Source organism: Acinonyx jubatus, chromosome B3, assembly GCF_027475565.1.
Source record: "Acinonyx jubatus isolate Ajub_Pintada_27869175 chromosome B3, VMU_Ajub_asm_v1.0, whole genome shotgun sequence".
Classification (NCBI taxonomy): Eukaryota; Metazoa; Chordata; class Mammalia; order Carnivora; family Felidae; genus Acinonyx; species Acinonyx jubatus.
Genome location: NC_069386.1, coordinates 100,685,096 through 100,712,980, shown reverse-complemented (window position 1 = coordinate 100,712,980; position 27,885 = coordinate 100,685,096). Strand labels below are relative to the sequence as shown.

Here is a 27,885-nt window from a genome sequence, read left to right as displayed (position 1 = left end):
ATTCACCAATGAATTTTGTTGATCATCTATGAGCTTGGTACAGAGACACAAAGATGAGCAATTAAAATTCCTGCTCTCAGAGAGTATAGTCGAACAGGAAAGACATATTTTATGTGTGTCTCCTGCACATTTTGAAATATCTTACATAGAAAGTGTCAATTATATTTATAGAACCATCCTACACATGAAGTTCTTATGAAAGCTGAAGCATTGAAAATTAATGATTTCAAGAAAGGAAACTCTTGGGGAGGCGCCTGGGTGGCACAGTCGGGGCTTCTGACTCTTGACTTCCGCTCAGGTCATGATCTCGTGGTTGGTGAGTTAGAGCCCCACGTGGGGCTCCTTACTGGCAGTGAGGAGCCTGCTTGAGATTCTCTCTCTCTCTCTCTCTCTCTCTCTTTTCTCTCTCTCAAAATAAATAAACTTAAAAAGAGAAAGGAAAATCCGAATATTTGATTTTTGTATTATTTTCTTGAGCTGCCTCAAACTACAGCAGCAATTCAAGTGTATGTAGCTTTATTTTTTAATTCCAGTAGAGTTGACACACAGTGTTGCATTAGTTTCAAACTGTATGGAGTTGTAGGCTGAATTCTGTGAGTGGAGAAAAAAACACCTGGGATTTGAGGGTGAAAAGCAATCATAACATAAAAGTACTGCACCTGATTGGGTAAGGGTGTTTGAAATTTCACTTGCTCTGTTCGGGAGAGAAAAAGACATCCCTTGAAAAGAGGGGTGGGGATATCCTTTGTTTTCTCATTGGCCAACGTGTTCACCTTTTTTTTTTTTTCCACAATGCTTTTTATTAAAAACTGTTTTAAGATAGGTAAAACTAAATTCATGCAATTCATAATACTTCTTGAGAGTCTAATACACATACGGGCACTGAACACATTATTCATAAATTGATCACTCCCTGTCTCAGTCCTTCAGCACAGAATCCTGAGGATTAGTGATACCAGTTGATTTCTATCTATCTATCTATCTATCTATCTATCTATCTATTACATTTAAATCCAAGTCAGTTAACATACAGTGCAGTCTGGGTTTCAGGAGTAGAACCCCAGGATTCATCTTACATATGTCACCCAGTGCTCATCCCTAAAAATGCCCTCCTTAATAATGCCCATCTCCCATTCAGCCCACCACCCCCGCCCCCACCTCCCTTCCAGCAACCCTCATGTGTTCTGGAACCCTAATGTGTTCTCTGTATTTAAGAGCCCCTTATGGGGCCTCCTTCTCTGTTTTTGTCTTATTTTTTCCTTCCCTTCCCTTCCCTTATGTTCAAAGCTTCACGTCCTTTGCTGCTAACACGGAGACCTCTGCCCTTTGGAGGCCAAGGCAGCCCTTGGCAGGTACTGGAGGAAATCTCCAGATTTGCGGGCCAAGCGGCTTCTCAGCTGTAGGCGGAGTGCGGTGATTGCACCCAGGCGAGGGCCCCTTCCCTGCGGTCTCCTCGCACGCTCCCTTCTCTCCCTTTCTTCTAGTGACCCGTGGGCAGGCGGCTGAGTTCGGGTGCCCTCCCTGGCTCTTCACATGGCTCCCACGCTCTGCAGCGCCTTGGACCGGGTGGAGGCGGAGGCCCAGGGGAGGGACCTGAGGGGCCCCTGCCCAGCCCCTTCACGCCCCGACCCCCAGCTCGGCCCCGCCTCGCCATTTGCGCCCGCGGGGCTGATAAATGGCCCGTGCGCCACGCGCGCTCAGTCGGGCTCAGCTGCAGCTCAACTCGCCTGGGCGCTTCCCCCTTCCCGCCTCTCAGCTCTCCTAACGGTGGGGCCTCCACCCATGGAGGAGGAGCAGACGTACCTGGAGCTCTACCTGGACCAGTGCGCCGCCCAGGTGAGCCCGGAAGCTGCCGCCACTGTCCCAGAGGACAAAGCGTGTCCCCGCCCGGTTGCTGAGCGCCCAGTCCCCAGCCCAGAGGGTTTTGCCTTAATGAAGGCTTAATGAAGAACTCCTAGCGACCGTATGAGGTGGGCTTGATTGTCCTCCTCTTTATGTTGAAAAATAGAAGCTTCCAGAGGGGGAATAACTTGCCACGGTTGCCAACCAGAAGTGGAACCTGGCATATTGTGACTCCGGAGCCATGGTTTGATGGCCCCATCACGGTTATAAAGACGCAGACGCGGAGAGCTTGCTTCTGTGTCTCCAGTAGCGACCTCTGGTCCCAAACTGTCTCTGCTTTGCTAGGACAAACGTACGCGGGAAGCGTTGATAGTACACTTTCAAGGGGGTAGCAGCCTTGGATGCTAAGAACAGGCCTCAAAAAACAGCCTCGAGGTGGCTAGGGGTGGAGTTGGCCGTCTGCGGAGTGGGGGGTGGGGGACAGACAAGGGTGGCCAAACTTGAATTGGAAACACCTGTGGCTTCTTTCAGTTCGCAGTTAAGTTTTTGGGTTTTTTTTTATGGAAGGCACCTAGGTTTTTAAATTTAAAAAAAATGTTTATTTCTGAGACAGAGCATGAGTGGGGGAGGGGCAGAGAGAGAGAGGGAGACACAGAATCCGAAGCAGGCTCCAGCCTCTGAGCTGTCAGCACAGAGCCCGACTTGGGGCTTGAACTCAAGAGCTGTGAGATCATGACCTGAGCCAAAATTGGTTGCTTAACCGACTGAGCCACCCAGGCGCCCCTAATTTTTTTTATTGTAGAAAAGAGAGCAAGGAATCTTCAAAAAGAAAGGCAAAAGGGCAACTTTCGGGGGCAGGGGGATTTTTAAAAAGAAGACAATTAGCACTGAGGTAGAAGTAGTGAAGCCTCAGTGTTTCACAAAGCAAATGAAAGCCCATGCTGGAAAGATGAGTTGATGGTTCTGCAAAGACAGTGTAACAAAACATTTCTTCTGATGCAAGGCCAAAGATGCTGTGAATATGCTGTAAGTACATCCTCTAAAGTGTGTTCCTAGGGTAAACTTGAAAGGAGGCTGTCAAGCTTCCATTGCCATAAAACATCCTCCTTGGATATCCTGTTGGCATTGCCTCAGGAAGCTGGGTTGCCTGGGTGAGAGCTTCCTCCCAGCTAAAATGCCTTGAGGGAAGAAGGAGGGGAGGGAGACCCCAGAGTGTTGCAGACAGTAGTGCTTTGGTGTAACTGGCTGATGAGATAGATCCTTTCCAGCTAGTAAAGGAGAGGCCAATAAAACAATGGGGCGGAATCCAGGCCATTGTCCCCACCTCACTTTTCTTAAAGGCCACCTGTGGGTGAGGGTAAATGGGAGAATTACATAATTCAAAATGAAACATAGTGCAAAATCTTATTTCAAGAGAATGACTGCATTCTTCTAAACAAGTGTTTTCTTTGAACAATTAGCCACCCCTGCCATCTGCTGGACTTAGAGTAACAGAACAATTCAGTAGGATCTAACCAGTTTGTTAGCTCGAGGTAGCTTTGTCACCAAGAAGATCCAACATGAGACGTTCATGAGTGTTTAGCTGTTAGAAGTCTGATCTTCTAACGGATGAGGTTATCCTGCAAGCAGTGCTCAAAGTCTAGAATGTAGGTCTGCAACTTGGGCGAAGCAGGTGGCAATGTATGTATCAAGGTAATCGATTCTTTTCCATAAAAAAGCCCATGAATTTTACATTAGCTGTTTCCTTCAGTGGCACACCTCATTCCCTCAGTTGATATTAATAGAGGTTGAACAGCCTTCCCTGGGCTGGAAATACAATACATTGATTTAAACTATTCTTGTCATTTAAATTTCAATAACTGTTTTCCTATTGTAAATTCATGAAAACTAGAACATTTACTCATCTCTCCTTTGACTAGAAGGAATAACCTTAGGTCTTCAGTGGAGTATTGATTAGCACTCACTACTCCATCTTAAACTTTGTTCACTTTTCTCTTTGAAATAGGAATTTAAAACTCTAAAAAATACCTAAATTAACTAAAGTTTATAATCAACTTATGGCATACAGTAAATCTATTCAAAGTACATACAAGTTTTAAAAATTATTTTGTCCATTGAGGCATTTTATTTGCACGTATATATTACATCTCTAGAAAAAGAATCCCAGGACTTTCCCTCCTGTGTGTTTTTGTCTGTCTTCTTCATGGTCCATGATGCCAGCTGAGGTTGTCAGTATAGTGAAACCAAGCTCTTTTCTACAAGCTGGTGGGATGGGAGGAGGTCATTCTGCTATTTTTCTAGATCTTGGAGTTGTCAAATCTGGGGCTGATCACTCCACGCTTGTTTAACCTGCCTGTGAGGTTCACAACAATTTTCCCAGCTCTGGGATCATCAATGATTTCAAATTCGCCAATGTAACCATACTTCATCATCATAGTTAGGAACTGGTTGAGGACTTTGGAACATGGCCTAATAAGGACCTGGTGTTTGCCTCTCTTTTCAACATTGTTCATGCTCTTGAGAGCTTCTGCTAGGACATTCATGCACACCATTATGGAGGCACAGAAAGAGGACTCAGAGCACACACAATTTAGAGTATGATTGCTGTTTCCTTTATTATAAAATTACAGTGGTAACTTCCTACGGATCTAACGTAGGAAAAATATTTTATGAAAAATGCTGTCTCTGCATTTTAAGATCTACTTTCCTGTTTCTGTTAAGTGTGCTATAGCCCTGTAATATAACTTAGTGATACCTTATGGAAGGAGGCTTGAAATGACTAGAAACTATCTTGGATTGCTTTGCATCTTGAACATGCTGCCTGCTAGCTGTAGTGGTATCCTTTTGGTGTGACATGCTATTCTGTTTCTTGCATTTTGTTTTGGAAATGGCCTAGGATGATCTCACTCCACCTGGGTCACCGCTGCTCAGCCCAGTTGTACCTAATGATGGGTACATACCTAATACATCCAATTCAGAGACTGTGTTTAATTCACATCTTCAAGAAGTCAAAGGAGCATCTGGCCATTTCTCATCTGTGGATCTTAGCTTCCTACCAGATGAACTTACCCAAGAAAGTAAAGACCAGAGTGTTATTAGAAGCAAGCAGGACATCGAAGAAAATTGTAAAACTCAAAGTCAGCAAAGTAGGTTGTCATTACCCAGAGAACAGGACATGGGTCTGGGGTTAATCAGTGACAGCGCTTTGTCAAAGTCCCATTCACAAGCATACCCTGGTGATGCTGACTCAGTCCAGCCCTCTCCTGAGAAACCAAACTCCACGCCTCTGATGTCCATAACTCCCATGACACCAGTGACCCCTGTTTCAGAATGTTCTGGAATTGTGCCTCAACTACAGTAAGTTGTTTGTGTGTGTGTATGTGTGTGTGTTTTTAATGGGTGAGCTCCTGGGTATACCGTTTATGTTCTTGAATGTGAGGACAACGAATTTCAGAATAATAGTGTGGGTAAGAGAATTTTAGATTTAATTATTCTTTTTTAAAATATTTTTTTAATTTATTTTTGAGAGAGAGAAAGAGACAGACAGAGTGTGAGCAGGGGAGGGGCAGAGAAAAAGGGAGACACAGAATCCAAAGGAGGCTGAGCTGTCAGCACAGAGCCCCACGCGGGGTTCGAACTCATAAACCGTGAGATCATGACCTGAGCCAAAGTCGGGCACTCAACCGACTGAGCCACCCAAGTGCCCTATTAATTATTCTTTTATCAGTTTTTAATGGATTGTGTCTTTAGACAGTTTGGTTATCTGTTAAATGAAGTACCAATTCTTGATCTGCTAAGAGAGGGTTAAGAGTTAGTATATACATTCTTAAGGATTATATTGTTTATACTAGAGCACTGTAATTGCTGAGAATTGTGGTTGGGGTAGGATAAACACAAAGAATATAAAGATGTAAAATTGGATTCAACTTGCAAATTGATTTAGGATTATGCTTGCTATTTTGAGACATGGTTTTGAAAAAGATTTAAAACTTGCTTTTATTCAGCTAGTCACGACATTACAGAAAAAACCATTTTAGTACTTCACTTTGGAATTTTTACATTTTACTAGAGTTCTTCATGATACAATGTATTTCACATTGAGAATAATTCTAGGAAGTTGCTAATAGATACTTATAAGATGAGGAAGTTAATACATTTTAATTTTTTTTACTTCTTGTGTCTGATATAATTTTCTAAGTTGACTTCTTTCTTCAGGAATATAGTTTCCACTGTAAACCTGGCCTGTAAATTGGATCTGAAGAAAATAGCTTTGCATGCAAAAAATGCAGAGTATAACCCAAAGGTAAGATTTCTCGGTATTTCATTCAACAATTAGCTTCTATTTAGATTTACTTCAGTGCTTGCTTTGGCAGTACATATCCTAGATTTACTTCATATGATCATGTTATTGATTCATTCCTTTGGTATTGTTTTTTTTATTAAAAAACTTTTTTCAATTACATTTATTTATTTTTGAGAGACCGCGCGAACGGGGGAGGGGCAGAGAGAGAGGGAGACACAGAATCCAAAGCAGGCTCCAGGCTCTGAGCTGTCTGCACAGAGCCTGACACGGGACTCGAACCCATGAACTGTGAGATCATGACCTGAACCGAAGTCGGACACTTAACCTACTGAGCCACCCAGGAGCCCCGTTTTGTTATTGTTTTTAAAACAGGAAAAAATTGTTAGTGCAGAACTGTTGACAACTCAAGGGATTAATTGCCTCATTGTTTTGAAGTTATAAAAAATAACCTCATTCCCTGTGCTGAATAAAGCAGTGGTTGAGCGGTTCCTAAAAGTTAAGATTTTTCCCTTGTCATTCAAACAGATTTTTCAGTATGACCACTTTGAGCCTACAAGGATGCTAACTTTCTTAAAATGCCATCATATTTCTGGAAATAGTTTTTTCTAAATGTTGTTCCACCTACCTGACACATACTTTTCCTATTACAATTTCTCTTGTTTGAGAAAGCTGAATTGTTTAAAGTGTGAAGTTCAAGCTTCTACTTACTCGAGTAAGAGTCAGGGATTTCTTTTCCCTCAAAGTTTAATAAAGTCTACTCTTTGTTGTGTCCTGCCAAGGCGAGGCATCCAATTTTTAATGGCCTATCAACCTAAGAAGTAGATTTGTTCATTCAGTCAACATTTAGTAATTTGCTGGTCTCTGTACTTATGAGTACAGAGTAAGATCTGGTGCCTACTGGGGAGAAGTTCACCATCCTGGGTGGTGGAGGATTTATGGCGTTAGATGAAGAAGGCCGTACAGAGTTCCTACAGAGGAACCCAGCGGACCTTGTGAGCATCAGCTATGTATGGATTAAGTTGTTTTTACTGTTTTGGTAGTGTTCTTGCTGACATCTGAGTTTAAATGTACTTCAATACTACCCAGATATTTCCTTTTCCCCTTTCATGTAGGCGGCTATGATGAGCACAGAAACACAATGCTAAGCTAGGATTTGTACGGCTGCATCCATGATTGACCACACTATTAAGTCAGCATATTGAAGCATATTTTATTGCCCATCATGCTCAGTGCTCCCTCATTTTATTTCTGTGTATAGGATCTATCCAAACTTGGACTTGATAGCCAGAGAAATTCTGGCTTGGCACTTGAGCTATCTTAAGATAGCTCACCTTAAGGTGAGGGCATCACCTTAAATGTTGGAAAACATTCACAAGATTCAATCGGCTCTGTGCGGTGCTGACTCGGGGTTCTTTCACTCTCTGTCAACACTTCAAATCTGAAATTTCTAGTCCCACCTTGGTTCTGTGGAGGAGCTCTGACCCAGGGAACCTGCAGTCTTGCATACTACCCACCCCGGTTTCCTTCCCGGCTTAATGGGGGAAGATGAGAGCAGGAGAAGGGAGTGCGTGTGTAGGACCAGAAGGAGAAGCAGGTCTTTGGTGACATGTCAGTGTGGCAGCCCTCCCTTGCATCAGTACCACCTGAAGGGCTTGCCCATGCTGCTCATGTGGGGGAAGCACACTTCAAGAACTACTATGGTAGGCAAGAACTTGACAAATATATATATATAGTGGCTACTAGTACATTATAGAGTCTTGGCAAGCCTGTAACATACCTCATACTTCTCCCCCCTCCCCAAATATTCTTTGAAAGAAAAAGGAAGTATTTCAAGGTAAAAAAACACAGCATCCAATTAGTCATGGTTTTAAATCTCAACCTTACCATTCCCTGTAATGCTGGAAGCTGAATAACCACTTAGTTTCCCTGTGCACTAAATGGTGATAATCATGGACTCAGTTGAGATCTAGCATGAGGATAAAGGTGACAAAACTTTTAAACCTCTTAGCATTGGGCTTGAAATATAACAGGCATTCGAATTTTAGCTCTATTGTTATTATTCTTACCTGTTTTTTCTAAGTACATTTTAGAATCATGATTGTTTTTGTTAGCATTAGCGCGGGGAGAATAGACCCAGACATTTTTTCCCTTTCCCATCCAAAATCGGTTTATTCAAGACCAATTTCATGTCCGGCTCAGCTTTTCAATTGGAATAGTGTTACATCCTAGCAGAGGCTAATTGTTCTTTTGACTTTTGTGTATAGAGGTTTGCTGCTGTCATAATGAGGATCCGAGAGCCCAGGACCACAGCCCTCATATTTAGCTCTGGGAAAATGGTCTGCACGGGAGCCAAAAGGTATGCGGAACCACCTTCACTGTTATCAGACAAATAATTCCGTATGTAAAAGAAGGAAGGATAGTATTCATGTTCTAAAACACATAGTAGGAACAAAATACTTTGCTAAAGAGTTTTAAGTTCATGAAGTGCCACGTAATACTGACTTAGATGTCATTTTGCAGTTCCCCTGTTAAAACTGAAGGGACTTAGCTAGGCTGCTAGAACTTGTTCTTAAGGTGCATTTAAAAACTATAGTGGGGTGCCTGGGTGGGTCAGTTGGTTGGGCAACCGACTTCAGCTCAGGTCATGACCTCACAGTTTGTGAGTTCGAGCCCCGCGTCAGGCTCTGTGCTGACAGCTTAGCCTGGAGCCTGCTTTGGATTCTGTGTCTCCCCCTCTCTGTACCCCTCCCCTGCTCACGCTCTGGGTCTCTCTGTCTCTCAATAATAAATAAATGTTTTTAAAAAATAAAAAAAAAACTATAGTGGTGACAAAGCCTGTTATAAGCCTGGGGAAGTAGTTATTGTATATTTTCCTCATTACAGATAAATGGATAGAACTTTTTAAAGGAGGTAAATTAGGCACTTCTTGACCATTAGCTTGAGCATTAGCTCAGGAGGCAACTCTTAAAAGGCTTGTTTTTTTCTTGGATCTCCTGCAGAGGCAGCCCTGTACTGATATAGATCCTTTCATCATAAAACTGTGGTAGGAGCTGCTTTTCCCTCTAAGTGTTAGAAGATGAGTAGTAAATTGTCCTCCTGAAAGGTTGTACGAATTTCTCCTCACTCTAGAGATGCATCAAGTATTCATTTTCTCCAAACAACACTGGATGTTAATATTTTTTATATTTGTGTTTTTTATGTTATTTATATTAAATTTTATTATAATTGTTATTAAATATATATTTATATATGTTTATATTATATATATAATATATATATATATAATATATAAATTAGTATAGTTGACACAATGTTACATTAGTTTCAGGTGATTCAGCAAGTTTATACCTAATGCTATGTTCACCATACCATGTTACCATCTGTTCCCATACAGCGCTGTTACAAGGCCATTGATTATATTCCTTATACTGTGCCTTTAATTCCTCTGACTTATTCATTCCATAACTGGGAGGCTGTGTCTCCCACTTCCCTTCACTCATTTTTCCCATCCCTCAAACCCCCTCCCCTCAGGCAACCATTGGTTTGTGCTCTGTGTTTCTAGGTCTGCCTCTGCTTTTTATTAATTTTTTTAAGATTCCACACATAAATGAAATCACATGGTATTTGTCTTTTTCATATAGTATTTATTTCACTTAGCATAATACCCTCTAGGACCATCCATGATCTCTCAAATGGCATGATCTCATCCTTTGTTATGGTTACATAATCTGTTGATTTGTATACCACATCTTCCTTATTTCTCTATCAATGGACACTTCGGTTGCTTCCATATCTTGACTATTGTAAATAATACTGCAGTAAACATGGGGGTACATTTATCTTTTGAAATTAGTGTTTTTGTTTTCTTTGGGTAAATACTCAATAGTGGAATCATTGGATCATATGGAATTTCTATTTTTAATTTTTTGAGGACCCTCTATTACTGTTTTCCACAGTGGCTGCACCAGTTTACATTCTCACCAACAGCGCACAAGGGTTCTTTTTCCTCCACATCCTTACCAACACTTGTTATTTCTTGTCTTTTTAATTTTAGCCATTCCAACAGGTGTAAGGTGATGTTTCATTGTGGCTTTGCTGTGTTAGTTCCCTGATGATGGGTGATGTTGAGTATCTTTTCATGTGTCAATTGGTCATCTGTGTGTCGTCTTTGGGAAAATGTCTGTTCAGGTCCTCTGCCCATTTTTTAAACAGATTTTTTATATATATATTTTTTGGTGTTGAGTTGTAGAAGTTCTTTATATATTTTGGATATTAACCCCTTATCAGATATATCATTTGCAAATACCTTCTTTTATTCAGTAGACTGCGTTTTGGTTTGTTGATGGTTTCCTTATTGTGCAAAAGTTTTTAAAAAATTTTTTAAACATTTATTTATTATTGAGAGACAGAGGGAGACAGACCATGAGCAGGGGAGGGGCAGAGAGAGAGGGAGACACAGAATACAAAGCAGGCTCCGGGCTCTGAACTGTCGGCACAGAGCCCGATGGGGGGGCTCAAACTCACGAACCGTGAGATCATGACCCGAGCCAAAGTCGGATGCCCAACCAACTGAGCTACCCAGGCGCCCCTGTGCAAAAGTTTTTACTTTGTAGTCCCAATGGTTTCTTTTTGCTTTTGTTTCCCTTTAGGAGACCGATCTAGAAAAATGCTGCTATGGCTGATGTCAGAGAAATTACTGCCTGTGTTCTCTTCTGTATTTTTTTATGGTTTCAGGTCTTGAATTTAGATCTTTAATCAATTTGAGTTTATTTTTGTGTAGCGTGTTAAAAAGTGGTCCAGTTTCTTTTTCTTTTCTTTTTTTTTCTTTCATGTAGCTATCCAGTTTTCCCAGCATTATTTATTGAAGAAACTTTATTTTCCCTGTTGTATACTCTTGACTCCTCTGTCATAGATTAATTGGCCATATATTTGTGGGTTTATTTCTGGGCTCTTTGTCCATTGATCTAAATGTCTGTTTTTTGTGCCTGTTTTTGTGTTTTGATTACTACATATTTGTAGTTTATCTTCAAATCTGAAATTGTGATACCTCTAGCTTTGTTTTTGTTTTTTTTTTTTTCTCTCAAGATTGCTTTTGCTATTTGGGGTCTTTTGTGGTTCCATACAAATTTCAATAGTATTCTAGTTTTGTGAAAAATGTGGTTGGTATTCTGATAGGGATTGCATTGAATCTATAAATTGCTTTGGGTAACAGGGACATTTTAACAATATTCTTCCAATCAATGAGCATGGAATTTTTATCCATTTGTTTGTGTCATCTTCAGTTTCTTTCATCAGTGTTTATAGTTTTCAGAGTACAGGTCTTTCACCTCTTTGGTTAAGTTTATTCCTAGGTATTCTTTTTGGTGCAGTTTTAAGTGGAGTTGTTTTCTTAATTTCTCCTACTTTTTTTATTAGTGTATAGATACACTACCGATTTCTTGGTGTTAATTTTGTATCCTGCTACTTTACTGAATTCATTGATTACTTCTAGTATTTGTTTGGTGGATATTATATATAGTATCATGTCATCTGCACATGATGACAGTTTGGCTTCTTTACTAGTATGAATACCTCTTATTTCTTGTCTGATTGCTTTGTTTAGGACTTTCAGTATTATGTTGAATTAAAGTGGTAAGAATGGACATCCTTGGCTTGTTCCTGATCTTCATGGGAAAGCTCTCAGTTTTTCACCACTGAGTATGATGTTAGCTGTGGGTTTTTCATATATGGCTTTTATTAGGTTGAGGTATGGTCCCCTAAACCCACTTCGTTGAGAGTATTTTTTATCAAAAATGGATGTTGAATTTCGTCACTGGTTTTTTCAGCATCTGTTGAGATGATCATATGATTTTTATCCTTCATTTTGTTGATGTCATGTGTCACGTTGATTGATTTTTGAATATTGAATGCTTCTTACATCCCCAGAATTAATCCCATTTGATCATCATGCATGATCTGCTTAATGCACTGTTATATATGGTCTGCTAATATTTTGTTGAGGATTTTTGTATCTATATGACAAATCTATTCTTAATCCATATTTTCCCCTACCTGTTTTTACATGTTCTTTATATGTATCTGGGTAAATTTCTGGGCTGTCTCTTCTGTTGATCCATGTATTCTTGGACCTAGAAGTCTCCCATTTAAAAAAAAAATTTAATCTTTATTTATTTTTGGGAGGGAGAGTGTGAGTGGGGGAGGAGTAGAGCAGGAGGGAGACTCGGAATCTGCAGCAGTCTCCAGGCTCTGAGCTGTCAGCACAGAGCCTGACACAGGGCTCAAACCCATGAATTGTGAATTCATGACCTGAGCCAAAGTTGGACACTTAACCAACTGAGCCAGCCAGGCACCCCCATAAATCTCCCCTTTTTAGGTCCTTATTGGACGACTCTGCAAGGTATCTGCAAGGATGTTCATTTCAGCATTGTTTAAAATGGGGGGAGACAAATACCTGATAATAGATTTTTGATTAGATCATTAAATTGTATTTAGCTATTAAAACGTACACATTTTGAGTTGGAAGGATGTCACATTGTGTTACGCTGTAGGGGAACAGGAAACTAAATTGTAAGTTTATTATCCAACTTTCACTTTAAAGTATGCTTATATTACACACACTTTCATGAGTATCTTTCCCTATCTGAATTTATTTGGTTGCCAAAATCTAATGGTGAAAATTCAGATAGTGAGTTCAGATAATGAGATACTTCTTCCCCAAATCTATTTGGTTCTTGAGTCTTGAACAGAGATTTGTGAAATTTTGGTTAGTCTAAGAGCTATCAGAATTATCTCCAAAAATTTATCCAAACCTCTTCTCTTTAGTTGTAATAATTGGAGTTTGCTAGTGAAGGTTACCTGTGTTTGCACAGGGAAAGTACACAAACATCAAATTTAATCAGTGGTTATCACTGACAATTTAATCAGTGTCACCACCACTGGTTCTTACTCTATTTTCTAATGTTTGTATAAGAACATGTATGTAGACTTTAACCGTAAGTTGTTTGGGAATTTCTATGTCTTATTGACAGCTGATTTCCAACAAAACTACAGGGTTCCCCAAACTCTTAAATTTTGACCTTATAAACATCAGCACTATGGGAAACATCAGCAATATAGCCAGTTAGGCAAATGTATGTTTTCGAAATTGAGACTGTATTTATTTCCTTGCTAACTTGGAGACATGGCCTTGGCAGGGACATCTCAGGAGTTAGAAGTGGGTGAGGAGAAGAAATGTGAAGTGAAATATGTGATGTAATTAATACACTTAAGAGGGGCAGTGTTGTGAAGGCTCTAGATAGGAAAGAGAATGGAGTGCTTCCTTTGGTCCAAATGTTCAATCTGGCTCTTCCAGGTGCTTCTGATTTTCAACATAAAGATGAGGGTGGAGTTCACATGGTTCACCCACCAGGTTTCCATTCTGTTTGGCAACCCCTGCTGAGACTCCTTTTTTGTTTTGCCAATGACCAATGAAAAGCACGTAATGAAAAATAAAGCCTCACTTCTCAAGACTTGACATTCCGACCTGGATTTCAGGCTGGAGCAGGACAAACACTTAGAAGAATATGGCCACAAAGTGGAATAAATTTCTTCCTTTCTCATATGAGGTGTGAGTTGAGTGATAATTCTGTGAGAAAGCCTGAGCAAAATTTGTTAGGTTTTGAGGTATTTTTGTGTTTAAAAAAAAAAAAATTATATATAATTTGTCCCATAAAGAACCTGGTCCTGATATCTTGTCTTTGCTACCCAATTGGCATACCTCTTGCTTCATGTTGATTTTTTTTTCTTTTTGTATACACGTGTCCGAATTTTTGTTGCTGTTGTTCCCATCTACGTGACACAAACTTTTAGACCAGATGGATGGTTCTCAAACTTGACTGAGCATTAGAATCTGGAGGGCTTGTTAAAAAACAGACTGCTGGGCCCCAACCCCCAGAGTGCTTGAGGCTGGGACCTGGGGCTTTGCATTTCTAACAAGTTCTCAGGTGCTGATTCTGTTACAGGTCTGAGGACACATTCTGAAACCAGTGGAATAGTTAATTTTATCTTCTAGCATTTAAAACAATTAGAAGAGAAAAATAGGGGCACCTGGGTGGCTCAATTGGTTAAGTGTCCCACTTCAGTTCAGGTCATGATCTCGAAGTCCCTGGGTTCGAGCCCTGTGTTGGGCTCTGTGTTCACCGCTCAGAGCCTGGAGCCTGCTTCAGATTCTGTGTCTCCCTCTGTCTGTGCTCCTCCCCTGCTCATGCTCTGTCTCTCTCTCTCTCTCTCTCTCTCTCAAAAATAAATAAAGATTAAAAAAATAATTTAAAAAAAGAGAGAAATACCCTATATGTGTAAGATGACAAATGAAGATGGAAATGTGTTTCTGATTTGGTTTTTACTGGGTGCTAGGGACAAAAGTAGGGGAGGTTGGTCCTTGTCCTCAGCATCTATATGTGTGTAGTATACATTGAAAGACCAACATGGTACAGATGCTAAAGATACAATCAGGGAAGTGTGTGAACACAGCCCAAGCAGTAGAGGGGACATAGTGATTAAGACCTCTTTAAATACATTTGCCCCTCCCCAGTGAAGAGCAGTCTCGACTTGCTGCGAGGAAGTATGCTCGTGTGGTGCAGAAGCTTGGGTTCCCGGCCAGATTCCTCGATTTTAAAATACAGAACATGGTTGGAAGCTGTGATGTGAGATTTCCCATCAGGCTGGAAGGTTTGGTGTTAACCCATCAGCAGTTCAGTAGGTATGACGGTTATAAAACTTTCTGAGTTTCCCGAGGTATTGAAGTTGTATTACAGGCAGGCTGCTTACATAGTGTATCTTTCAGAGAAAGTGTTGTGCTTTTTTTGTTGTTGTTTTGTTTTTTTTAAGACTGTAGGTAAAAGGATTAAGATGCTGTGCTTGAGTCTCTCCTGGTTACTGTATGTGTTCAATCTTCTGAAATAGTGGGTCTCAAAATTAAATTGCATAGTAATCACCTGGACAGCTTATTAAAGCACTTTCCTGGGGGCGCCTGGGTGACTCAGTCGGTTGAGCGTCTGACTTCAGCCCAGGTCATGATCTCGCGGTCCGTGGGTTCAAGCCCCGCATCGGGCTCTGTGCTGACGGCTTGGAGCCTGTTTCGGATTTTGTGTCTCCCTCTCTCTCTCTCTGACCCTCCCCTGTTCATGCTCTGTCTCTCTCTCTCTCAAAAATAAATAAAAACATTAAAAAAAAAAAAGCACTTTCCTGCCTAGGCTGCATCATCATTGATTTTTGCCTGAATCTGCAGTTCCAACAGGCTCACAGGTGATGTCAGAACTTCTTGCCAGAGGCTTGAGACTCCCTAGTGTGCAGATTTCTGAAACAGGCACACCCAGCTTGGCAGGGGTGGTGGCAATGGCCGGGAAAGAAGCAGTATCAGATGGGTAGGCAGGATGGAAGGGGCTGATGACTGGCAGGGGAGAAAGGGTCAGAGAAAAGATGGAAAAAGAATGGCCTAGCACATTCTATGAAGGCAGGCCTACCTAGTTTTAGTCCTATTGAGTTTGAGGGGGTTTTACACGTGTGTAGCTATGGCTCCCACCCTACAATTTGTTCGTTAGTGGAGTCCTGGTAGTATCTCTAGCCTGCTTCTTCAAATGTAACTTCCCAGCTCAACAGCAAATGTACCAGGTCTGCTTTCCTCAGTTGCATTGGTGCTTCTCCCAGCCTGTTCAGGCCCTCAGCAGTGATGGAGGCTGACTGGCCAGCACCAAAAAGCCCCCTGCCCTGGGGCATATATACCTGGCCAAGGCCCTGTGAGCTGCTTAGAATCACAGATGCTTCACCTGAGAGTGATCATTCCCATTTACAGAGTGAATAGGGATCCTATAGCTGTGCTGTCTCTGACATTTGTTAGCTATCTTTTTCAGACATGGTCTGAACAGCCGTTAAAAATTGCTTTGTTTTTTCCTAGTTTTTCAAAAATCTCAGTTCATTCTGAGATTTAGCTTTTAGGATATTCCTCAGGCTATGTTTATTTCCCCTTGACTGTATTTTCTTTTTCCCTCTGCATTAATTTTTTTCAACATATGCTTATTGGATACCTATGATGTTACCATTGAGTTCAACTGTGAAGCACCCCATGCAGGAAACGCTGCCTTTTTAGGTACCTTTCTCATTCTTCAATCTTGGGAAGGGTTGTAGATTAATAGTAAAGCTTCGTTTTTAAGGATCTCTTAACACATGAGGCATCTTTTCTTCCAGATTCTCAACCATGGGCCTCTGGTTTGTCTCTCAACCAACTTTTTCTGATGAAAGATCTCTGCCTGGATTCTATGTCTGTATTAGACTTACCACTCTGCTTTCTGGCCATTTAGGCCTCTAAAATGACGTGTACAATTTCTCCCAAATTTCACTTTATTTCTTTTTCACCAACATTGTCGTCTTTGTAGGTCAGATTTAAGTCTAGGGTAGGAGTACCCCTCGTCACTACTTGTGCTTTCTGAAAGATAAAATTGCCACTAGGGGAAGATGAGAACTCATCCTATGCACTGATTTCAGCCACTTGGAGTGGGTCCATTAGTTGTTCTGTCTTCCTTCCAAAGCAGTTTTAGGATCTCATCCATCTTTTTTTTTTTTTTTTTAATGTAACCATACAGCCTGCATTATAGTCCCACTACTATCTATTTCTAGTCTTATCCTTGTCTCCTCCAAAAGTTTGCCACTTGGGCTCCACCCTTAGGATATGGATTATAGCTCCAATGTGTGGACTGAGGGCATTGAGGCATGAAAACACTTCTTTTTCAACAGGTTTGTGGGGCGCCTGGGTGGCTCAGTCGGTTAAGCGTCCGACTTCGGCTCAGGTCATGATCTCGCAGTCTGTGAGTTCAAGCCCCGCATCAGGCTCTGTGCTGACAGCTCAGAGCCTGGAGCCTGTTTCAGATTCTGTGTCTCCCTCTCTCTCTGACCCTCCCCCGTTCATGCTCTGTCTCTCTCTGTCTCAAAAATAAATAAACGTTAAAAAAAAATTTAAAAAAAAAACAGGTTTGTATCTTTAAAATGAGACCTCTCTTTAATTGTCTGCAACGCTGTCAGGGAACCATGGCGTATACCAGTTGTAATTATTAGGTTAAGTTTGCCCATGTTAAAACCTCAAGTTCTTTTCATTCTCCTGGATCTACAAATTTGTGTATCAGCATCTGATACCGTAAGTATCCCCTAATTACTGGGCACCTCCTCTGTCAACATTTCTATGCCATAGTTGTTTCCAGTTTTCTCTGAACATTGTTCTCCCTTCCTTTCTAAATCAAAGATATCGTGATAACAAATACTAAGTGACTAATATCTAGGAGGCTACCGTGTAGCATATGCTATGGTGATCATGATAGTCATTACAGCCATGGTCCCTTGCCCTCATGGAGCTCACTGTCTTAAAGGGAAGACAGAGAAGCTAAAGTTAATATGGTAACTATGAGGGTGAACACCCATTGGAGTGCTATGGTACCATTAAGCAGGATATTTCACAGGGTGGGGGGAATGTGGAGGTCAAAGTTCTTACGGGAGGTAACACTGAAGCCAACACTTGAATGATGAGTTGAAGTTGGGTTGGCTAAGAGATTGGCAAGTGTTAGTTATTCTTTATCCTCATAAAATTCTGTCTCTAACCAAGTCTCTTTTCTTTTCCCCTGGCCTTAACCTTCCTTTGAAATGAGGCAGAGAATAAATAAAATGAAGTAGATATCTTACTGGAAGTTCGTTATGCTGGTATCTTAAAACTATGGTTCTGAAAGCCAATTGCAGTTTGCCGTCATTTATATACTGAAGACTTTGGTTTTCTTGTTTCCTTTCTAGAATGCTAAGATTCTGTTGGAAGGGGAAATGGAAACATTTCTTCTGTGCCCCTAGCTTTCACTTTCTTGGCTAGAACTTCATAGCTCCCACACAAGTTTTCCAGGGTTCCCGCCAGTATCGTTGTCTCCCCAGTGTTGAGAAGTGGTAAGTGAATAAAGTCTTAACAGGCTCTCTGCATGAAGAGTGATGTCCTAGGAAGACAAGTCCACCCATAGCAGCCTCCACACACTTCAGCAAGTAGTCTCACCACTGCAGTGCATCTTTCTAGTACCAATAAGAGACTTCACATCTGCTGTTGTAGGAGTCTTACTCATTGCAGAATGGAATGGAGTTTTTCTCTGTGGTCTGGATTTACCCTTTAAATGCAAAGATTTATGTGTATTGTGTTTCATTTGTCAAATTTCTTCTTTTTCTTATATCTGTTCTTCATTAGTTGTTGCTTTTATTTCCTCAGCCTCCTCTTAACTTTTGATTTCTTTTTTGAAGTCTCTTCAAGACTTTTCTAGGAGTCTCTACTTCTCTCTGCCGGAGCCTGGAGAAGCAGTTCTTAGCCCTATCATCCTTCTACATTTGGTAGTAAATACAACTGAGTTACCATTTATAGGAACAAATCCTAAAGTTTTTAAAGTTTTTCTTTTTTTTTTTTTTAAAGTAATCTCTGCACCCAACGTCGGGTTTGTACTCACGACCCTGAGATCAAGAGTCCCATGCCCTTCCAACCCAGCCAGCCAGGTGCCCCACAAATCCTAAATTTTTAACACTTGGGACAGTTTAGTTTTCTTTACAGCACCCTTCCAGAGACAAATGATAGTGGTCTAGAAAATTTTTTAGGTTCTATCTGCTAAAATTGTTAGGTTTAGCAGTTTATAAATGCATATAAAATGTGCTTATTATTGAGAAACTTGGAAAACTTAGAAAACACGTTTATGTATTTTTATTGATAGGTTTTTTTTTGGAAAGATGGAAAACATTTAACCAAGAAGATCTTAATACATTAAATTTGATGCCCTAAGTTGTCTTAATTTCTAATAGCTTAGGATGATCTGCACTTTGAAAAAAATCTTAGGACCAAAGATGAGTTTTGCTCTTGACTCTACCGTAAGAAATTGCCTACAGCACTCCAGAGTACTTCTATTAAGACTGGCCTGGGTGGCTCAGTCTGTTGGGCGTCCAACCTCAGCTCAGGTCGTGATCTCACGGTCCGTGATTTCGAGCCCTGCATCGGGATCTATGCTGACAGCTCAGAGCCTGGAGCCTGCTTCAGATTCTGTGTCTCCCTCTATCTCTGCCCCTCCCCTGCTTATACTGTGTCTCTGTCTCAAAAATAAATACAAACATTAAAAAAAAAGGCCAAAAGTTCTTGGTAAAATATCTTCAATATTCTGGGTCTTGAATATTATGGGAAAGTGGTTGAATAGTACTATTTTTAACTTTTCCCTTTTATATCTTAACAGTTATGAACCTGAACTTTTTCCTGGCCTTATTTATAGAATGGTAAAACCACGAATTGTGTTGCTTATCTTTGTATCTGGAAAAGTTGTGTTGACAGGTGAGTTCTAAGATTATTTTCTGACTTTCCTAAAATTCAGTAGCTGTGTGTATGCTTTGCTTTTCCTCTTAAATAGCTTTGTTCACCATTATAAAGCCTTGCTATTGTAAAACACCTGGAGGAAAAAAATGAAAAGTAGAAATGATTATAACATCACCCATTGGTCTCAATATCCAAAATGATATAACTTTTTTCATGTTTTTATTTTCTTTTTATATGTATATTTATCTTAACATCCTTAACATCCTCTTAGAATACTTTTAAGAGTTGAACAGTATTCTTTTTTTTTTTTTTTAATGTTTAGTTTTGAGAGAGAGAGAATGACAGGGTGTGAACAGGGGAGGGGCAAAGAGAGAGGGAGACACAGAATCTGAAGCAGATTCCAGGCTCTGAGCTGTCAGCACAGAGCCCAATGCAGGGATTGAACTCGTGAACTGCAAGATCATGGCCTGAGCTGAAGTCACTGGCTTAACCAACTGAGCCACCCAGGTGTTCCTCGGCTACAAATGTTCTAACAGAGGGGTCATCAAACCTTTTTCTGTAAAGGGCCAAATACTAAATATTTTAAGCTTTGTGGCCCATAGGGTCTCTGTTGCAACAACTGAACTCTGCCATTACAGTATGAAAGTAGCTATAGGCATTACCTAAAGGAAAGGGCTCTGAAATGTGAATTTAATATAATTCATATAATTTACATGTGTCATGTAATATTTTTCATTTGATTTTTTTTTTTGCCCCCAATCATTTAGGCCATTGAATTTAAAACCATTTTTAGCTCACACGCTATACAAAAACAGGACTAGATTTGGCCAACAGCCTGTTTCCTACTTCTGTTCTCACACTTTATCATATCAAACTTATTTTCCATTGCCAAGCATTTAAATGTTCTTTCTTTGTTTGCTGCTTATAATGGCACAGACTTTGGCTATTTTTATGTGTGGAGAATTATATTGTTAGTGTGGATATTCAGAAATGGAACTTTTGTTTAAGGATATGACTACTCTTAAGGTTCTGAATACAAATTATCAAATTGTTTTTTAAAGGGATACACAATATAGTTCTCCCATATTCTATGTTCTTAACAGCAATGATTTAAGTATCAACCCTCAGTAGTATTCAAAACAAAAATGGCATAAAAAAACTTTTACTTTATAAGTGAAAATGATCTCATTGCTTTAACTACATTGGCAATCAGAAACAGAAATTGATGACTTTTCTAAGATAGTCAAGAAATAGCATTTTGTCTTTTGTAGACATTGTGTACATGACTTAATCTTTTTTGTCTAGTGTTTTATTATTTTTTCCCTAAGGTTTTGTATGAGTTTGCCATAATACTAAAAGTAATTACTCTTTGTTTTATACTTACGGCTTTTTCCAGTTGACTTATTTTTACATAAACAAGGGTTTTTTTTAACTCTTGAGGTAAATGGTTGAGATTCTTTCCATACCATTCTACTGACGTTTGCTATTCTTGTCTAATTTTGTCTTACTTTTTACATATTTTACTTTTCTGTACCAAGATGAATGCCAAATTTATATAGCAGGGGCCAAAGTGATTAGGACCCACCCTCACATAGCCAGCCAGCCATCTTACCACTGCATATTACTCTACTTATTCTTAATTTGTGATCATTCCATTTGACCTTTATATATGGGTCTGTTCTCTAGTCTTGCCTTTGCTCCAGAATTCTGTGATAATCCTATTGTATATATTACTATTGTGGTATAAGTGTGCCTTAATTTTAGTGGTCTTTATTTCTGCTAGGGTCAATTTCCCCTCTCAGTTTGCTTCTTAGCTCCTCTTGAATATTTAGTCTTCCAAATAAGCTTTAGAATTTTACAAAATCTTGTCCCATCTAAAAAAAATTGAGATTTTTGCATTACCTGAATTAATTTGGGGAAAAATGATAAAGTCATCACTCAGCATCCCAAAACATGGAATTTCTGTTCTTAAGTCTTCTTTTAGAACACTCAGTAAAGTTTTATAGTTTGTTTTACTGTAACAACTAATGTGTCTTCAAAGTGAGGAAAGCCTGTTTGGAATTCAAGAACGTTTTCAATACAGCAAAGCTATAATTTCTCAGATGCTGCCAATTTAGAGTCTAGAATAATGAAGACCTCCTAGTGACTGACTTAAAGTTTACTTCTGTATATCCTGAAGGAAAGAGGGAAAGTCTGCCAAGTAAATTGAATAGTATAAATACTGGAGCAAACATATGCCGTACTATATATATGCCCTACATATGCCCTACATATAGAGGGGACAAACTTTTCAAGACCTTTGGAAGATACTTTCATGTACATGCTTATATAATTATTAATCAGTCTTATTAACGATGCCAATTGACAAGTACTATAATGGCTAAATCTTTATTAGGAGTACACAAAAACAAATCTCTTTAAATATCTTTCATTAAAACCAGCTTGGGACGCCTGGGTGGCTCAGTCGGTTAAGTGTCCGACTTCAGCTCAGGTCACGATCTCGCGGTCCATGAGTTCGAGCCCCTCGTCGGGCTCTGGGCTGATGGCTCAGAGCCTGGAGCCTGCTTCCGATTCTGTGTCTCCCTCTCTCTCTGCCCCTCCCCCGTTCATGCTCTGTCTCTCTCTGTCTCAAAAATAAATAAATGTTAAAAAAATTTAAAAAAAAATTAAAACCAGCTTTCCTACTTACCCCAATTAAAACAAACAAAACTTGCATGTACACATTTGCTACAAGTTTCAAATCACACAAATAAAGAATTGTCCACACGTTATACCGAAGACCATGCAATACCAATACACTTCCCTTAAAATTTGTTACGCATTCAGCATGTAGGACAAACAAAGCTAAATTTCTCCATTCTTGCAAGATGTAGATCATCACTTTTGTGAAGGGGAGCGGGGAGGATGAGATGTATTAACTGAAGTGCCCACCACCTTCAGGTACTCGCTTTGTCCCTCAGCTCTTTGGATGTCTGTGCAAACACCTGTGTGGTTTTGGGGGGCACCTTCTCCCTTTTCCTTCTTGTCAGATGAAGGAAAGAGAAATACTTTTAGTAGTGAGAGGCAGCAGGTGTGGTGGCTAAGAGGCTGGGCTCTGGAAACCAATGGTCTAATTCAAACCCAGGCTTTACCATTTATTGGCTGTATGACCTTGGGTGAGTTTAAGTTCTCCACCTTGATTTCCACATATGTAAAGGCAGGTGGCCATAGAAAATACCTGCTAAATGCGAGGAGGCAGAAAAGCAGTGCCTGGTGTGTGGTAAATGTGGTATAAATGTTAGCTGTTATTGCCTTGGTGAAAACCCAGTCTTATTTTTCCCCCTAGCATTGAAAGATTGGAATTTTGCTGTGATGCCTTGCCCTGATGATAGGAATATGAAGTCTAAAGAGGCTTTAGTCTATGGTCTAAAATGCCTCACATGTATCGCTTTCCCTCTAGCATAATGGACTTCTTAAGAATCTGGGTTTTTATTACGTAGGGTCACTCTCAATCAAGCAATTCTTGGAAATGAGGAGGTCAGAGGGCAACATACAAATGGCAAGACTTATTAGTGAGTAGGCCAGAGAGATAACACAATCCCTGTCAGTGGTTACCAGGAATCCCCCAACAATAGCAAGTTAGTTTGTACTATAAAATGTGTACTTTGAATGCTATTTTTAACAAATTGTAAGACTTTCCCTGATGTAGGAATAGAATTGGAAAATCTAAGTAGTATTGGAAATTGATATTTGGGCTGGCCAAGGGGTAGAAATGAACTTTTAAACCTTATTACAGATGGTAGATATTTCATAAAGTTCGGGTGACTACCAGCTACACATACTGGACGGGAAAGCAAATATAATACCCTCCCCCCACCACCTCACCCATGGCCAGAATCAGCCCTGGGGAAAGGAGACAAATTATGTGCCACTGGCTCTTACAGAACCAGATGATAAACTATGTGTACTTGGACAAGCCAGCCATCCCAGTGTCCCTAACCCTGAAGCACATTCTCCTAGGACCGTAAAAATAGCTTAGATTTTATAAAATGATATGGTTTACAGGGGACTTCTTACAACATTCACTCATGTCATGCTTACAGCTGCCCTCTGAGAAGGCTATTGTCCTTATTTTACAGGTAAGGAAATGGAAACTCCGAGGTTAAACAATTTGCCTGTGATTTCAAATCTAGTTAATGGTAAAGCTGGCATTTGGGCTCATATAGTTTGATTTCAATGCCAGTCCTTTCTTCATTATGCCAGCCACAGAATTTCCTCCTCCATCACCCTGGTCAGGAATGGTGTTTATCCCCTAAAGTGGTGGTCATTTTCTCCTGCAGGAAAAGACTGAGAGGCCAGTCACCTAATTGGAGTCTGGTGTTTTAAATTGGGATGTCTGATAATAGATTAATAGGACTAGAGGACCAATTTGGGTTCCCATAAAGTTGTGATACCAGTATTTCAGTGAGGAAATATTTGACTAGATTGACCAAATCCCCTCATTGAAATACCCAGTTACAACTGCTGGCAAAGTTCATTTGGTGACTTTTAGATGGGACACTGGATATGTGAGGTCTTCACCCATAGCTGTTATTCATGATTCAGGGGAACTTCAACTTCTTGGGCCTCATTTTCCACATAGGAAATGAAAGAAATTGTATTAGCTAATTTCCACAAAGCTCTTTTGTGTCTACTGATGTTATTCTATCATATAAAATAATGATCACTGTCAATGTCTGTTCCCTCCTGGGCAACGGGTGTGTTTTGCTCTTCAGGGGATGCCAGAATGCTAAACTTGTTGGGGCTTGAAAATCCTCTTAGGTATGATTTTTTTTTTTTTAATTTACATCCCAGTTAATTAGCATATAGTGCAACAATGATTTCAGGAGTAGATTCCTTAGTGCCCCTTATCCATTTAGCCCATCCCCCCTCCCACAACCCCTCCAGTAACCCTGTTTGTTCTCCATATTTATGAGTCTCTTCTGTTTTGTCACCATCCCTGTTTTTATATTATGTTTGTTTCTCTTCCCTTATGTTCATCTGTTTTGTCTCTTAAAGTCCTCATATGAGTGAAGTCATATGATTTTTGTCTTTCTCTGACTAATTTCACTTAGCATAATACCCTCCAGTTCCATCTATGTAGTTGCAAATGGCAAGATTTCATTCTTTTTGATTGCCGAGTAATACTCTATTGTATATATATACCACACTTTCTTTATCCGTTCATCCATCGATGGATGTTTGGGCTCTTTCCATACTTTGGCTATTGTTGATAGGGCTGCTATAAATATTGGGGTGCATGTGTCCTTTCGAAACAGCATACCTGTATCCCTTGGATAAATACCTAGTAGTGCAATTGCTGAGCCCTAGGGTAGTTCTATTTTTAGTTTTTTGAGGAACCTCCATACTGTTTTCCAGAGTGGTTGCACCAGCTTGCATTCCCATAGGTATGATTTTTAAGTGTTATGAAAAACTGAAGTACATAGTTATCTTGAATGTTGGACCTAGATCCTCCATTTCTCAAATATAAAAAGAACCTTGATTTTGGTGGGTGGGGATGGAGGTTGAATGGGTGGGTGAGTGGGTGTTTGCTGTATCTACTATACTTTACTGTCTCCTATTAAGAAAGCTTTCACATTCAAATGTACCTAAAAGGGGGGAAAAGTCCATCAAATCAGAGGCAGAATTTTTTTTTTTAATATTTCCCCAACTCACTGTTTGGTTTCTACAAAACAACCACTTTAGAAATGAAAATTTTAGTGCTGTAACAAAAATCTGAGGCTTAAGGGACTTTTCCTGCCCCAAAGGTACAGAGTTTCTGTTACCCATGTCAGTAGTTTCCCCTCCTCCCCTTCCTTCTCCCCACCCCACGTCTTTGAGGATGGAGACTCACATGCAGTAAACTCCTTGGAATAAGTAACTTTTTGTCCTTGTCTCTCAAAAAAAATTTTTTTTAAGCTTATAAGGACTTCATCTTTGATTCTTTAACATTTTTTAAAAATTTGAGGTGAAATTCACATAATATAAACTTAACCATTTTAAAGTGAATAATTCAGTGACATTTAGTATAGTCACAATTTGTGCAACCCCGCCTGTATCGAGTGCCAAAACATTTCCATTACTCCAAAATAAAATCCCATATCCTTAAGCAGTTTGCTCTCCATTTCTCCCTCCCCTTAGCCCTTGGCAACCTCTGTGGAATTACCTACTCTGGATATTTTGTATAAATGGAATCATACAGTATGTTACCCTTTGTGCCTCGCTTCTTTCACTTAGCATAATGTTTGTTCCTCCCTACCCCCCCTCCCCCTGAGAGAGGCGGGGGACAAAGGCTAGAGAGAGAAGGAAGAGGGAAAGAGAGAGAATCCCAAGCAGGCTCCAAGCTGTCAGTGCAAAGCCTGACACTGTGCTCAATCTCACAAACTGAGACCATGGCATGAGCCAAAACCAAGAGTCAGACATTTAACCAACTGAGCCACCGAGGCACCCCTGGCATAATGTTTTTGAGGTTCATCCACACTGCAGAATATATCACAACCTCATTCCTTTTTGTGGCTAAATAATCCATTGTTTGGGGCACCTGGGTGGCTCCGTTGGTTGAGTGTCCCACTTCGGCTCAGGTCATGATCTCACAGTCTGTGGGTTCAAGCCCTGCATCGGGCTCTGTGCTGACAGGTCAGAGCCTGGAGCCTGCTTCAGATTCTGTGTCTCCTTTTCTCTCTGTCCTCTCCCACTCATGCTCTGTCTCTGTCTCTCTCTCAAAAATAAACATTAAAAAATATTCCATTGTATGTGTATATTACAACGTGTTTATCCATTCATCTATTGATGGACACTTGGGTTTCCACTTTTTGGCTATTGGGAATAATGCTGCAAGGAATCCGTGTGTGCATGCATATTGTTGGAGTATCTGTTTTCAGTTTGGGGACAAATCCCAGGAGTAGAATTGCTGGGTCATCTGGTCATTCTTAACATTTTTGAGGAACTGCCAAACTGTTTTCTACAGTGGCTGAATCATTTTACATTCTCCAGGAAGAGTCTTTATCAGCGTAAGACTCTTCATGCTAATAAGTTCTCTTCATGCTAATAAGAGAATTAACTTGCTTCCTGCCAATGATAGCAGATAATAGTTTCCCAATTAGCTGAGAGCTCCATATGAACATAAGTACTACCAGTCTAGAACCCTTAATACAATGTGCCTGCATAGCTTTGAAGGTGGAAGCAGTTGGTGGCAGTGAGTGGTGGTGAGAGATAGATGAGCAGGGCCTGACTGCTGTCTCTCAAGGGTAGGGACCTTGTCTAATTCATGTTTTTATCCATTTTAATCCCTAGGACAGTTACAATGAAAGATCCTTGAAACTTCAGACTCTAAGGAGTGACAGTGGCACAGTTTTCCTCCTCTAATACTCTCTCCTTATACAATGAAATGTAAAATTTTTGCTGCAGTTTGTCTCACTCTGTTAGACAATATTAGGGAATCAAGGTGTCAACTAGACATGAGGGGATCCAAGGAAGTCCCTTGTGCTGGCAGCTGAGTGCCCACAGGTGCTGACAAAAGTCATGTTCTCTGGTCATGTTCATGGCATGCTGAGAGATAACATTCCATATTTCATACTCTGTGAGACTAAAGATGAACTGATACACCCACACAGCAAAGTACTAGAAAGCTCTGCTCTAGGGTATGTGTTCATGGGAATGTGGCTGTCCTCACCAAATTCTTTTGTATTTACCAAAATGTCACTTCTCAGGTAAACCTAAAGAGATATCTTCATATTAAAGGTAATTGGAGGTGACAGATGAAATTTTATTCTTAAAACAATTTTGGTATTTTTATATTAAATATTATATAAACTTGGATTTCTTTGTAGGTGCCAAAGAACGTTCTGAGATCTATGAAGCATTTGAAAACATCTATCCTATTCTAAAGGGTTTTAAAAAAGCCTGAGTACGTCATTCAACCATTCAGCATCTCATAATATATTGGTTTGAGAATGTGCATAAGCCCAGCACACAAACACGCACATTTTGACTCTATTTGTTAAAGAATGATTCTATATGAGTATTCATGCCTAAAAACTGAAGAAACTTTTTTCAAAATGACACCCATATTACTTTGAAAATTGAACAAGTAAACTTTTCAGAATTTGAGAGATTTATGGCCTTGCTAGAATGATAATCATGTTTAATCATCAAAATGTAATGTTCTGCTGGAGATATAGTATATTAACATGTTCCCCGCAAATATATAGTGATACATAGAAATTTCAGATAACTGCATAGACTAGATCATAACTGCAACATCACATAGCAGGATAGAAACTAATGTGTCTATTTTTTTTTCTTTTAAAATATCTTTTTGCTTGAAATGATAGAGGAAATTATTCCTCTTGTTTAAAAATAAACTTTCAGGAACCATTCAGGT

General features: G+C 40.0%; 1 protein-coding gene and 1 pseudogene across 1 annotated transcript; one reads left to right on the top strand and one right to left on the bottom strand.

Annotated features, from left to right (window-relative positions):
- The first annotated feature begins 1,533 nt into the window (after positions 1–1,533).
- Positions 1,534–27,617, top strand: TBPL2 (TATA-box binding protein like 2). The gene is made up of 7 exons (XM_015082539.2): positions 1,534–1,836; positions 4,739–5,199; positions 6,058–6,145; positions 8,410–8,501; positions 14,715–14,882; positions 19,408–19,502; positions 27,332–27,617. Exons 1-7 carry the CDS (start codon positions 1,534–1,536, stop codon positions 27,406–27,408), a joined length of 1,284 nt encoding a protein of 427 aa, XP_014938025.1. The 3' UTR covers positions 27,409–27,617.
- On the bottom strand, positions 3,992–4,412 carry LOC106984328 (40S ribosomal protein S15a-like; annotated as a pseudogene).
- Positions 27,618–27,885: the final 268 nt, after the last annotated feature.